This window comes from Rhea pennata, chromosome 6 (genome assembly GCF_028389875.1).
Source record: "Rhea pennata isolate bPtePen1 chromosome 6, bPtePen1.pri, whole genome shotgun sequence".
NCBI lineage: Eukaryota > Metazoa > Chordata > Aves > Rheiformes > Rheidae > Rhea > Rhea pennata.
In genome coordinates this window covers 13,202,629-13,216,894 of record NC_084668.1, presented here as the reverse complement: position 1 = coordinate 13,216,894, position 14,266 = coordinate 13,202,629, and the positions used below count along the sequence as shown (strand labels likewise).

Genomic DNA, 14,266 nt, shown 5'->3' with positions numbered 1-14,266 from the left:
AAAGTGCAGTTAAAAATAGTGCAGTGCCCTAACTCTTGAAGCATTTCACATGGTAACAAAGAACAAACTATCAAAAAGAAAAAAAGAAAAGACTATATCAATCTGAATCAGAAGAAAATATATGCATTTCTGCTTTCATCATTCAGTCTTCCCCTATTCATGGCTTAGTAATTACTGCTGAACAAACAGTGCAGGCATGACCAGAGAAACTGTTCCACTGATATTTCAGGTTAACCAGGTATTTCCTATTCTATTTTGCAGCCTCAGAAGCGTCAGGAACATCCTCCCTTCTGCCCCTGATCAATGCTTCTGTAATCTAGCAACTGTCTTAAGTACATTGTTGGCATTTTAAAAGTGTATTACAACCAAAAGTAATGTAATTATTAGGTGCCAAATTCTTTAGTCCTTCATCTGGATTAAAAACTTCAGTTCCTGAAATGTCAGGGTTTACACCTCAGCAGAAAAGCTGACTTATCTTCTGAGTGCTAATATTTTACTGCAGACTTCTGTAAAATCCTGGCCTTGGTGAAGTCAGAGTAAGTTCAGTCATGGATTACAGCAACAACTAAATTTCATTACTGTTTTCAAATTACTGTCTAACTTGGTAAGACCTGTACAATCTTACGTGGCCCAGCCACACCACTTTTATCTGGCCTCAATTTAGCAAAGCATTTAAACATATGCATAGTTGCAGGCTCACTGCACATTCAACGATAGCTTAGCTTAAACAGCTCTCCTGAGCCAGGAGACAATCTCTAATTGCATGAGCATACTTATTCTTATACATCAGTAGCAACAATGCACAACCACTCAATCGTGTGGTCTCTACAGAAGACTTGCACTGAAAACCTATCGAACTCAAGAGATGAGATACCAAGAGCGCTCAGCTTATTTCACAGCCCCACATGCAACTGTGCCAGCCACTGAGCACCCTCAGTTCTGACAGCAATCGGTGCAAGAGTGCTCAGTTCTCCAGCCTAAGTTTTTCCCTCCTCACTTACAGGAGCATACAACTCATCTGATTCTAAGTCTGAAATCAGAGAGTACACTGCAAAGAGTCAAACACATCTGGACTACGTAACTGCAACAATAAAAAGAATTTTCTCCCCTATCTCTTCTATTAAAAAGTGATATGCTGGAAATAAGGTACTCTGCAGTCACCGTTTTGTCCATGAGCAACTCAAACAGTCCTGAGATTGTGAACACCGAGTTTCATCAAAAATTAATGAGGCAATTCCAGTTAAATACAGTCTTAAACAAGATCAGCATCTGATCCAAAATGTGCATGAGGGTTTCTAATTTTAAAGTCTGAAGGCACAGCTTGCTCATTCACTGCATCTCTCATCAACTTCATTTAAAACCCAAGCACAGGTTCACACAACTATAGTCAGTGGCCTACATGAGCGTAGTTTTAAATGAATGTGGCAAAAATCACATTCTAACTTTATTCATGCAGTACTAACAGGATAGGTTGCATCCTATGTGTGGTTTAACCAGGGTTTGTTCCTTTTTTCTGTATCAAGCTTGTTTATAAAGTAAACTTACCCCAGTGTGATACAAGCCTCTCGCACTACTTGAGATCGCAAGTCTTTCGCGGATAATTTAAATGCTCCGTCCAAAAGCCGTAAGTGTTGGAAGAAGTTATCATATTCTGCAGCTCCAGCCAAGAGTAACGAGCGGATCTTTTTCAGCTGTTAGCACCACAAGACAAAACAGTGATAGCTAATGAGCAGTAAGCACAGCTATATTCAGGGCTGATGCTTGTTTTCCAGGGTCCCTGTACCACTACATGTGTTGAGAAATACAGTTCTTAAAGAAGTCCAACCAATTTTATTTCAGATCTTATGTTCAGCTCAAGGTTAACATACTAAATAAGTATCATGGTATTAGCATCTCAGTGATAACTGTTACAGGATTCCAAAAATAGTGCACTCGTTAGTCAAACTGCATTATTAACCAAAAATAGTACTGTTTTAAAGCCAGAAAAATAATTTGAAGGGTCTCTTCTATTTAATACCGACTTCTTTACAGCTTTGTATCATCTTGGATAAACGTAAAAACCTAGATCCTCTCATATCTGTCTTGTTAACAGACGGCTGGACTTCACAGCCAAGCTTTATACCCAGATTTGAATTATACTGGTTTATATCTAGAATATCTCCACTGACTTCATTAAAGTAATTATGTGGTTCCACTAGAAGTGGAATCTTGATCTCATCAAAATGGTAAGATTTCTATTAATACTAATTGCACCTCCATTTCATCCTAGAGGTGCCCTTCTGGACACCTCCACAAGCCCCCATGTGTACTGCTGGATCAGTGTACAGTGCCTTGATTTAACTCACTGTTATTCAGATCAGCAAATAATAAAACTGAAATAAGCTGAATCATCACATCTTGCAATTTACATTAGTAATGTGGGATTTGACAGGCATGTCAAAGTTGCTATACCACTGATGAAAGTCTACAGCATAGGCAAGACCCTGGATCAATTTATACACTGAAACACAACTCATCTCTGTAAATAAGACTCAAGCTTGACACGTATATAACATGCTTGATTTCCTGCTACTTGTTCCCCACATGGAATTTACATACTCTTACCTTTTTAATAAATACGACTTTATGAATTGCTCTATATTCCCTTTCGCAGAAGTGAAAATGACTTCTAAGCATAGAGACTTTCTGCTGTTTCAGGAATTTTTAAGATGTCTTCCCTAAGCATGCAGCAAGATAACAGATTTTCATCACTTAAATTGCACTTTAGATTTATATTGAGATTCTCCCTTCATAGGATTAAATTTAGTGCAGGAAAATTTCATATTAAAAGAGGTCATATGTAGGTTCACTACTTACAGCAGATACTCTCTGTTCCCAGTCATGCTTATCATCTGACAGTATCTCTCTTATTTTGTTTATGGACTCCTCAAGATCTCGGCTGGAATAAATCTGTAAATTTAAACACAAAGTAGCATCAGGATGCAAAATTTACTTCATGAAATGAGATGGTTCCCCAACTACATTATGTCCTTTGCCACTCAGTTCTTAACTATCACATGCAAAACAGTATTGTCCACCAAGGCTAGTACACACATTCCCCACAATCTCAAAAAAATACCAAATGACCACAGGATGCTTAAAAGATCATCTTGTATTATTTTACAGTGGCTTAACAATTTGAAGAATCATTCTTTAGTCCTAAAGAAATAAAAATAAAATTCAGTATATAATTGGCATCTGCAACACATGAAAACAGTCAATAAATAAGCTGCTGCTCTGCAGCACAAATAACTAGCTATGCTTTCAGAGCTATTCACCAAATGTTACGCACCAATCTCTGAAAACTCCAAGTCATTTTCCACATAAAAGTGAGATTTTGATAGCTTAGCTCTAATTGGCTTTTAAAGTTGCAGGAATTAAGCATTCTCTTACTATTAAAATAGGGTCCCGCTACATTAGGGCACAGAAGAAAGCTAAGCAGAGAACCAAATTAAAAGTAAATTCACTAGAATAATGCATATAATGCATCAACAGTACAAGACAGCCTAATTCAGCAGCCTTCACTGCAACTCGCGTCAGTGTTCCTGTCTGAACTACAGAAGTTGTGAGGGGATACATGTGTTGTTCAGTTGCCCCAAAAGGCAGGTTTGCCTTACCCTTAAAAAGGGTTTGCCAGCACGGAAGTGAAGGGTAATTGGCCAGTGATTAGGCCTAGATCTCATCATCTTGCACTGTCTAATTTAGCATGTTTTAACCTACACTTCTACTTACCTGAACTGCTGGGACATCCTCAAATGCTTTAATGAAGTCCTCCTCATCCACAGCACCTGCTCCCTCTTTGGCTGCTGGTAGATAAATGAAAAAGTCTTTTCAATCTTCTTATCAGGAAAAGAATCAATTAAGAAACCACCAGCTATCAAGGCCCCTGAATCAGGGGAGAGTTCACTACCCACACAGTCTCAGAGTACTGCAAATGTAATGAAAACAGGGACAGGGAAATTCAGTGCCAGGCACAGGCTGCACATTCACAGCATCCTTCAACTCCCAGGCACAGAGGGCACACTAAGGACGTCATTACAGTAGCTGCTCAACAGTTAGGGGATACAGTCTGAAAGATGAAAGGGAATACTTACTTTAATTATAAGGGAGATCTTATTTTAAAGGATTTAATCCTATCTATAATATATGAAGGTGCAGGTCTCCTGACAGTTTTACAAACAGATGACTGATACGAAAGAGAAATAGCCTCTGGAATACTAATCAGATAAAGACCGTCTGATATTGGGGACTTCCTCCACCTCTACGGAGTGTTTTATAATCTCATTTAGAATTGTTGCTCACATTTAGAATTAGTGCTCAGTTTTCTTCTCAGATTTTCACTACAGTAAAGATGAAAGGTCTTAGAAGAAAACCAGCCTGTCAATTTTAGATTGCATGAGCTGACATTTAACATGTAGCTGTAAACAACCTGCTTCAGCCACAAAGGTGCAGCTATAAGCGGACAAAATTTTGAACAGTGCAACGTTGGCCTGATTTACTCAAAGCCTCAGTGCAGACTACACTACTCCAACCTTTCACAAATGTAAAGTGTTTTGTGGCAGTGCAGGGAATGTTTCCAGATTCACTCTACCAAATCGCATTTGTGACAGTCAGAGAACACACATGCAACGATCTCACAGGGAAAAATTTGTTACTGGATCCTACAGGCCAATCTGAAGATTACACAGCTTTAAAAGCCTTGAAATAAGATCAAATTTTAACACTGTAAATACTTTACATATATAAAGGTGATGTACATATGCTGTTGTCTTACTTGAAGACTTTGAGCCCAGAGCTGCAGACCCAAGTCTGCGGGCAGTCCCCATCCCAACTCTGCGTGAATTTGAAGGGGCCTTTGAGGACGTAGAGGAGCTAGCAGAGGAAGGTCTGTTCCCATCCACGGAGTCTTCATCATCGAAATTTTTATCTGCCAAAGAAAATCAAATTCATCTGTAAGCCTGATGAAGCAAAGATTTCCCAAGCAACATGCCCACCTGACAGCAAGCATGTTGTGTGTTGTAGTGATGCATGGCACAGCTCTGCCCTGCCAGCTCTCATCTCAGCAGCTTCCTCACGCTAAAAACCCAGCTATTCTGGAATGACTGTTAGGCCACTGAGTCTAATCCTTTGATACTGTGGCCACTACATTTTAAACCTTTCATAAATGTCTACAGCAGAAAGATACAAACCACAGATACCGGTTTGGGTGTCTGAAGTCTCAATCTCTTGTGTTTACTCCTCTTTCAGAGCTATTTTGCCATGGGCTGTAGTGAAACCAACACCAAGCATCTGAAGGACCCAAAATAGGAGATCAGAAGGAACAGGCTATCCTTGCACACCCTGCCTGCACAACACCAAGAACAAGCAGACTAACTCACAGAAGATCACACAGCAACACCTATGCTGTTGATAAACACACATTTGTCTTTGGCGCCGTCCACTCAAACTTCAAACTGATCTCCAGGGTTTGTCAACAAGCAAAAAGCAAAAATTACCTCAAAATCCACAGAAAGGAAGTAAAGTGAAATAAAAACATACTAAACACTTTGCATATATCCAAAGGGAATTGTTGACTGCATTTCCAAATGTAACATAAATTAACCTAAAATGAATAACACTCACTTTGATTCTCAGTGAAGGTCACTTCAATTCCAGAATAGTGCTTATATTGCAGTTTTACACAGCTTAGCTAACCCACTTTAAAAATGGCCTTAGGATGAAAGGTGACAAATATTTAGACAGCTGATATAGATTGTGTACATAATTTATTAAGGCTAGAAAAACCACCTTAGTTCCCATCAAATAGTTTCTCAACACTGATGCTTTATTCAAGATTTAAGATCTGCTTCATCCACACCTATCTCTATCTGGGCAATCTAAGGAATCTACCTACCCTCAACTGGTTTCAGCAGTATTTCTTCTGCAAAATTTCATTCAGTCAAGAATTCAACCTGGCACTTTAATCCATCTCTATTCAGGAAAGCACCTGGGCAAGTCTGAGCACAAATACAGGCTCCTAGATGGACACTAAGGAGTGAAATTCAACACACTGAGTTCTCTGAAAGTAAGAAAGTAAGTTAAAGATATTCCTGTGGAAAGCACCAAAAATAAACAAATAAAAGAGAGAAAAGTCTGTTTAGTCTTAGGCCTAACAGCCTTACAAGTTTTTTTTTTCTCTCCAAAATGGTATTGGCTCATTAATAGCTAGACACAGAACTGCTGCACATCAAAAACATATTTCCAATATACACATGATAATATACTCCAAAGTATAACACTGAAATAAACAGCACCCAACAGTTTAAGACAGGAGGCCAAGAACATCTATATCTCATTAATTATTTCAATATTCAAAAAGGCTTGGAATACTTAGAAAAAGAAACATCTAAAGAAAAAAAAAGAAAAAGCAAGTAATACCAAGTATCTTGGACACTGTTCACGCAAAACACTAAGACAAGTAAATATGTGAACTTTAACATCAGAAAAAAATTAAGGTCACACAGCTAAGAAAAATATAAGCCATACTTAGGATGTCAGATCTATCCGTAACGCAGTGCCCTAAGGCAGCCATGGAGACTGCACCACCTACCGTCCTGCTTGACTTGGTAATGTTCTGTCCTGACATATATAAACCAAAAATAAGATTAATAATTTGAAAAGAGCTCAGATAAGAGCCATGACAATGATTAAAAGATTGGAAAATGATTTTAATTAAATTAAATGCAAGTTCACTGCAGGGGAATCTATTTAGCCTGACAAGAGGCTTAACAAGTTGCTTGACTATATTCTGTGTTAACATAGCAACTAAACATTTACTAGTGTAGTTTTTCAATGTGATTTATTGTTTTTCTAGCTAATAGAAAATATACAACAAGGCAACCTGCTTGGAGTTAAAACCAGAGAACACACTCAGTGAATTGCCTTTTCTTTAAAAAAGATTTTATACAACTAATCACAGAGACCAAAGAGATTTGCTGTGTCGCCCAGCAAATTCTACAACAGTGCATTCTTAAAAATCAAAATTGAGTGATTTGTTTTTTTCCAAATAGACACACACACTAGTTCAAACAGGAATTAATTCAAAAATGTTTTTCTGTAAGAGATACACAGGTAGATTACAACGGGACTTCAAAACCTTCAGTTCCTGAAACCTCTAGCAAGGGGTTTAAGTGAAACACACAGACTTGTGCAGATCTTCAACAGAAATAATTTGGAAAAAAAATTTACCCTAATTTTATTTATTTCGAAAGCCTCTTTAGAGGTATTAAGCAAACACTTACTATACATACACTACAATCCAAGAGAAAGCCATCATCATATTCAGCACAGCAAATACTTTATTACTTCCAAAACACCTTCACCTGGTAATATAATTCATCATCATTCATACATCAGCTGCATTATAGGCTAAATGGTGACTTGTTTAACACCAATCCTCTATCTGCCTTTTTACAAACTCAGCCCTCTAAATGCAAAAAAGGGTGTGGTTTGCTATTTCACATAAGAAATAGAAATCAGAAAATCAGATTATTTCATTTCTATAGCATATTAGTAATTAATTCAACTATCATTTCAGTGTAAGCTGCCTTTCCTGAACATTAGATAGTAAAAAATCAAAAAACTCCCAAAGCCACCAACTGACAATTTAGGGTATGTTTAAGTTACAATCATATCTTCTATTAAAAGTCTGTAAAATAAGATTTTTTTTTTTAAAAAAAAGTATTTATCTAATTAGAATATCCTTAAATAAACAAACAGCATTTTCTTATCTGAAGACTGCAGAACACCACACCACATCTAGGACTGCACATCAAGCCTTTCAGCAGCACGTGTGTCGGGCAGAAAGAGAAACAAAGAGCAGAAAGAAACCTGAACACAGTGTTCAGAAAACGAGAGGAAAAAAAAGCTATTACATATTATCATTAAAAAGGCTTTTTTCCAATCATTGACTTCTGATCACAATAATTATTTGAACTAGGATCCTGTTTTTTGCAGTTCATCTGCAAACCATGAGGTGCCAAATTCAACATGGGTTTAAGTCTACCGGCTCCAGAAGAGGCATGGAGGGGAATCAGCACCACATCCTGACATTAAATAACCTCTGATACGCTCCCATCCTGATCCCCCCCACGCTCATTTACGTAGGCCGTAAGAGCTCATCTCCGACGGCGAGCGCTCTATAAAAGGCCTTTGTCTGCTCACTAATCTGCTTCTCTTAGAGAAACAGAGCACATGATTTTTTTTCCCCAATTCCTTTATGATATTTAAAAAGAAAAAAAAATTGCTTACAGGTACATATCCTTTTGCAAATAAGCTTCCTCAACATTCCTTCATATTTTCCATCGCGTTCCCAGATGTAACAGTGCTTCACAGAGAGCTGCAGCTTTCAGTCCAGGACATAATCAATCACTGCCCCTCGTATTCATTAAGCATGCTGTCTTCACGCATGGATTTAAACAGCTATGGCTTCAGTCCTGTCTACACCACTGTGGCTCTGCAGGATTCACATCAACACGCGTTTTAGCCCAGGAAACTTCAGGTCACTTCTAGGAAGGAAATTCCCTGCTAGTGAGGGGCACAAATAATCCGTGAAGACGAGGAGCCAGCTCTGGCGTGCTGGGCTGGCTTGCACTAGGAGCCAGCCTGACTTTATCCCCTGGGAAGCGCTAACAGGAGCATCTCAACAGCTGTCATCGTTTGTCCATGACGAATAAATTTAGTCATTATTCATTTTAAAACGTAACCCCTTCAGGTCTGGGCAAGGTGTAAAACGAGGAGAAGAAACTGTGCCCGTGATTCAGGAACCACAGCAGATAAGGGCCTGAGTTTTCTGTACCCAAACTATCAGGCTGCGACCTTACAAAACTAAATAAGAGAGTCTCAAACATTGTTCCCAAAGAAATGAAATGTTTTCTGGCTTTTGACAGATTGAAGATGTTAGATCTAAATCTTTTAGTTCTTCATCTGCTTTAGACAAGAGAGCTACTCTCCGGTGACTATGAATTAAAAAGAAAAGCTCATGCCCTTTCCTAATGAAGATGTTTCACTCTGGTGCTCAGACCTCACTCTGCAAGGTCCTAAACCCACTCTAGCACCAATGTGCCCATTTCTCATATGCCCCACTTCCAAGCATCAAGGCAGCCGAAGGGAGGCCAGTAGCTGCCAAGATGTCCTTTTACGGCCCATACCAATTTCATCATTTTCTTTAAGCAACTACACGTTGAAATACAACCAGCTAGATCTCCTTTCGTGACACCTAAACAGACTGAAGCAAAGCAGGATCTGTCGATGCTCTGGAGGTTTCTTCCATTTTGTTTTCAGCTCCTCAGAGCGACCAGCCTGCTTCACAAATGCTGGCCCAAGGGAATCTACTGATCCCCACTGGAATGTGTTTTAACACAGTATACAAAGATACTGTAAAAATGGCTACAAAAATACAAAGACATTTTCACCTATAAATCACTCATTTAAAAGACGGCTTTGAGTTGGCTGTGCAAAAGCATTACGACTTGGCTCTCTGGCATCTCCTGTGAAACGCATTAGCTGTTTTTGTGCTCAAGTCAACAAATCGACTGCATCTCTTTCGTAGGCTCCCTTTCAGGTCCAGGTGAAGCTAGACAGCATAGGAGAAACTTCCCTTCGCAGCTTCCACATTGCACATGTCCTGCACCAGGAGCACATATTCAGCTACTGAAGCTGACATACATTTCAGCATATTGAAATCCCACACTCAACACAACCAGGTGCTGAACTCTGGAGCTTCAAGAGCACACAGTAAATGTGCTAGCCACACAGCACACAAAGCCACTACTGCCAAAGGCCAAGTGGTACATCTCTCAGACCCCTCCTTACCATCGTTTTTGCTAGGCACAACCCCATGTGCACTGGCCAACCTTTTTCAGACAAATGCCCCTCAGACACCTCAGCCCATGCCTTCCCTCAAGGCTGGTGTCTGGCATCCTTGTCTCGGCCCAAGACTCCCCAAGGACACAAGTAGCTTCTCACATGCAGACTGCGGATGCAACACCAGCCTCCAAGTGAGACAGCTTGCACATGTGAAACATGCATGGCTTACCTGTAAGCCTGTGCAGCTCCAATATTTATAGTTATTGCATAGGTTTCTTTGGGAAAACAAATTTATAACCACACTAAAGATAAAGGAGTAAGTACATTCTCCTTGGCAAGGCTGGACATTAAAAAGCAAAGGATTTGCAGCCACAAGAACCACCACCTGGGCACAGCATGTGGTTATGGTTTCTTGCCGGGCCATCTCCCATCATTGCCCAGCTGCTGTTTTCTCTCTTGTCCACAGGTCCTGCCCCTCTTTCCCCATCTTCCAGATCAGGCACAACATTTTGGTTTTCAAACCTCACCCGCCTGGGCTCAGCGGTGCAGCACAGCCCTTGCAATGCTGTCATCAGTATCTGCATGGCGCCGGCTCTCCCAGGCTTGTCCAGCAACCAGCCCCATCCCCACACCACCCCCATTGCTATCATCTTTTGGCACAGTTCAACGAGTCATCTCATTGTCCTTCAAAACTCACTTTGAAGTAAATCCCCCCAATCCCTGACCTCAGCTCTGATCCCTCCAAGGGACCACCATGACTGAGCATGCCGCAGCAGTGACTATCCCTGCTGGAATATGCATAATCACCACTGCCTCTTTCATGCATTTCATATACACTGCCCTTTGCAAATTCGAATATGTATTACTGAGGGTGTGCTCATCTGTCTGTTTAATAAAGGTTTCTACAATGTAAATCTAGGCAACATCTTCATTTATGAGTATAATAGATGACATAATAAGCAACATGACTGCCATGATCAACCACAGATAAGGTGGTACCTACTGTCTCCCTTGGTCCTAGACAGGTGGGCACCCATGCACTTTTATTTTAATGATCCTTTTAATGATCCTTCTACCATCAGTATGTTTTTCTTTAGTCTAGACTGCTTGCTTCTTTTTTTTAACTCGGAAACGTGACTGTTATCTTCTGAGTTGCTGCCTCATTATGCTTAATCATGAACGAATCAAGATGTTTGTAGTTTAAGACGTCTTCAACTGCCATCAGAAAGGGAAATAAGATTCACTGAGAGAAGTAACACTTGGAATTGTTTTCTGCTCCAAATGCATCACATTTGCACAGTCAATTGCTTGGCGAGACATGCTGCTCAGTCTGTAAGCACACAGCCAGGGCAATTCCACAAGGTTCTGGTCTCCGCAGCCCTCCATAAGCAGGAAAATGATCATGTAGTAGCAGCAATAACAAACAAAGCACATTTATTTTAGTGAGGAATCCTACATTTCCACCAACTCCAACATAATGAAGTTAACTGAGAGAAATGTATTCAGATCCTGACATGAGACCATCTGACATACTAGGCAGACAGGCTCAGTCTCCATACAGGGAGTATGCACCAACTTCTGCCAGGGCAGAATAAGCAATAACCCCTACCAAGCTTAAAACTTACCCTCAAAACTGGCCTGGCAAGTCAGACAACGTATTCTTGTAGATGACTCATCCAGTATCGCACAAGTTATAACCGACTCAAATTTCTGAGGGATTTTGTGATTTGAGATCATGGAATCAGATGGTTCCCATTTGTTTACGTTTTATCCATGATGACTGTAGAGAAGCTTGAAAAAGATCCTTAAGCAAAGATTTCACCAACATGAAAACTCTATTAGCTATAACAAGATTTGAAAAGCAGATGGTGATCTGAAAGGTGTCACATCCCTACAAGCTTTGTAAAAATAAATAACAACAAGAGAAAATCAATCAAGAGCTAAATCCGTAAAAATAATGAGGGTTTATTAAGGCTGCTCATTATTTCAGCATAGTTCATACATAGGCCCAAACAAGAATCACAAACCCATGTGCTAGATGCTGCACAAGGGCAGACTTTACTCTACCGAGCTTCAAAATCTAAATACATACAGGTGTGTACATATACATACAATAAAATATGAGAAGAAAACACCTCATTTTTCTCAAAGTCAGCCTTGGAAATACAATATCCTCACAGCGGCTGTTTCCAACAAATCATACACCTTTCACCCAGACCTCAACAGCACCAGGAAACACATCCTACGGCACACCCCAAAATCCCACTTGTTGACATACGCTTTCAATTTAAAGAATAAAACCAGTCTTTTTCTACACTACACTTCGCCTTGCTGTCACCCATGTTCTCCGTTAGGACTTGGACAGCACAAGCCTGCCGTTAATAGCCAGGCTGCCCGCACAAAGACACAATTATCTGTGAACACAACCTTCTACAAACACACCAATTATTTCAGAGTCTATTACACACTCCACAATAGGGGGTTATTTCTATATTTGACTCTAGTAGCTTTTCCTGTTGACTCTGCTTGGAGGTTCTCTCACTCTTTTGTTTTCTGGACCCTCAAAAATACCCTTTAAATTACACAGTGGAAATACACCAGCAGTGGCTCCAAGCAAAGATGTTATGCTGTCCTCAGAGTGGTCTCATTAACATAATCTTTAGAGATAAAAACACAAAGTGGGTCATATAACCTGAGCCCCAGAGATACCAATCAATGAGAAAGGCTATTTATACAGAATGGACCAGGGGGATCTTTTAGAGTCAGGAAATATCTTTTTCCAGAATTACATGAATTAATTACCTTATTATAGGACTGTTATGGCTGCAGGAAAGCATTTCTCAATTCTTAAACAGCAAATAAAGCAGGTATTTTCCTATTTAAACTAACACTTATCCCCTGTGCCGCACAGTGCCAATGTTAGGGTTTCTCTTCAGCATTAAAGTTTAATTATTTCAGCAAGTAACTGTATAAATGGAAGCGAGTTCTTTTGCCTTTGCTCATGAGGCATGAAAATTCAACAACACAGGAGGAAAGTAGCTCCCTTCAGACTCGCATGCACATGTGGTGGAGAAGCCTCAGGTGGAAGAACAGGCAGTGACCCTTCCCACTTTCTGTTCTCCCACCTCTAATTTTTAGCTAACTGTCTCCACTTGACAGAGACCTTACTGCAAGGGCTGGGACTCTGTGCCTGTGCTGTGAGTCTCTGGTTTGTCCAAAGTTCAGGTAGGAGCCCAAGCAGGCAGCAGATACTGGTCAACCACTCCAGCACTACCACCGTAGGCAACCGCTGGTGTTGTATGGGCCTGCAGGCAAACTAGCACAGTGCTTTTTCCAAGATGATATAAATGGGATTTAAAAAGCACAACCACTCTAGAGCAGGGAGGGCTGTTATTATTTTAACATGTGAACAAACTGGAACAGGGTTGCTGGTAGACATTACCAACGGCATTAAAAACTTCAGGATATTCTAGAAACTGGACGAAGCTCCATCCCTAAACATGCACTTTTTTCCCCTTATTTCACTTCTCCCCTCATCATACTACAGATGAGAGTAGTATTCCAAATATTTGCCTATTTTCCTAGTATTAAATTTTCTTCAAAAATGATTTATGCATTTTAAAAAGAGCATTTGCAAATAGCTCACAGAAGCTAGAAATTTCATCACAATTTGTTAGAAAAAAATATTTTAATTTAGTTCTGCTTGACAGGACATTTGAAGGTTCATCATGCTTGAAATGGAGTTCTGGATATTTCACAGGATGGATACTCACTAACACTAGATGCAAACAGCTACCAAAAAGAAGCTATTTTAAACCAAGCTCCCAGGGAGACATCTGCTGGTGATGGTTTGGTTTTTATTTGCCAAAAACCAATAAAAAATAGCACAGACACCTAGGGAACCAGTGGGTAAGGTTGTGTTTCACTTGGACTTTAACTGAATAAAGTGAACTGAGGCATGCAGCACCAGGATGCTGAAGGCTGTAAACAGACAAGATGCTTCCTACCTGCGAAGGACGGTCAGGAGCCTCGAGCCCCACACACCACGGTTTGGGTTTTAGCACCATCTGTTGTCATGACATCATATGAAAAGGCATTTTTTCCAGCCTGCGCTCCCAAATGGCACTCTCAGCAGAAACCCCACAGCCTACCAGAGCAATTAGCACTGAATGCAGCTCACCTAGCTGCTGACGGCTCCCTAATGCACATTGTCAACTAAAGGAAATCACGTTTTATATCGCTATAGCATATTGCTTCCTGAAAGGTTGTTTTCTATACATGTAGCTCGTTGTGTTGCAAAGTGTTGACATTAGTACACAAAGCTGTATTAGGAAGGAAAGGGCATTTTGACATTTCTAGGACAAAGCACTGTTACAAAAAG

General features: G+C 40.1%; 1 protein-coding gene across 6 annotated transcripts in view; it reads right to left on the bottom strand.

Moving 5' to 3' along the window:
• CLASP1 (cytoplasmic linker associated protein 1) overlaps window positions 1–14,266 on the bottom strand; it is a 189,457-nt gene that overhangs the window by 93,012 nt on the left and 82,179 nt on the right. For 4 of the 6 annotated variants that reach the window (XM_062578537.1, XM_062578539.1, XM_062578541.1 and 1 more), the window contains exons 9-12: window positions 4,814–4,966; window positions 3,772–3,845; window positions 2,857–2,949; window positions 1,546–1,691 (exon numbers count right to left, since the gene is read on the bottom strand). In XM_062578537.1, coding sequence (XP_062434521.1) covers window positions 1,546–1,691; window positions 2,857–2,949; window positions 3,772–3,845; window positions 4,814–4,966 — 466 coding nt within the window. The remainder of the gene's footprint in view (window positions 1–1,545; window positions 1,692–2,856; window positions 2,950–3,771; window positions 3,846–4,813; window positions 4,967–14,266) is intronic. The other 2 variants (XM_062578540.1, XM_062578543.1) reach the window with 1 other exon arrangement.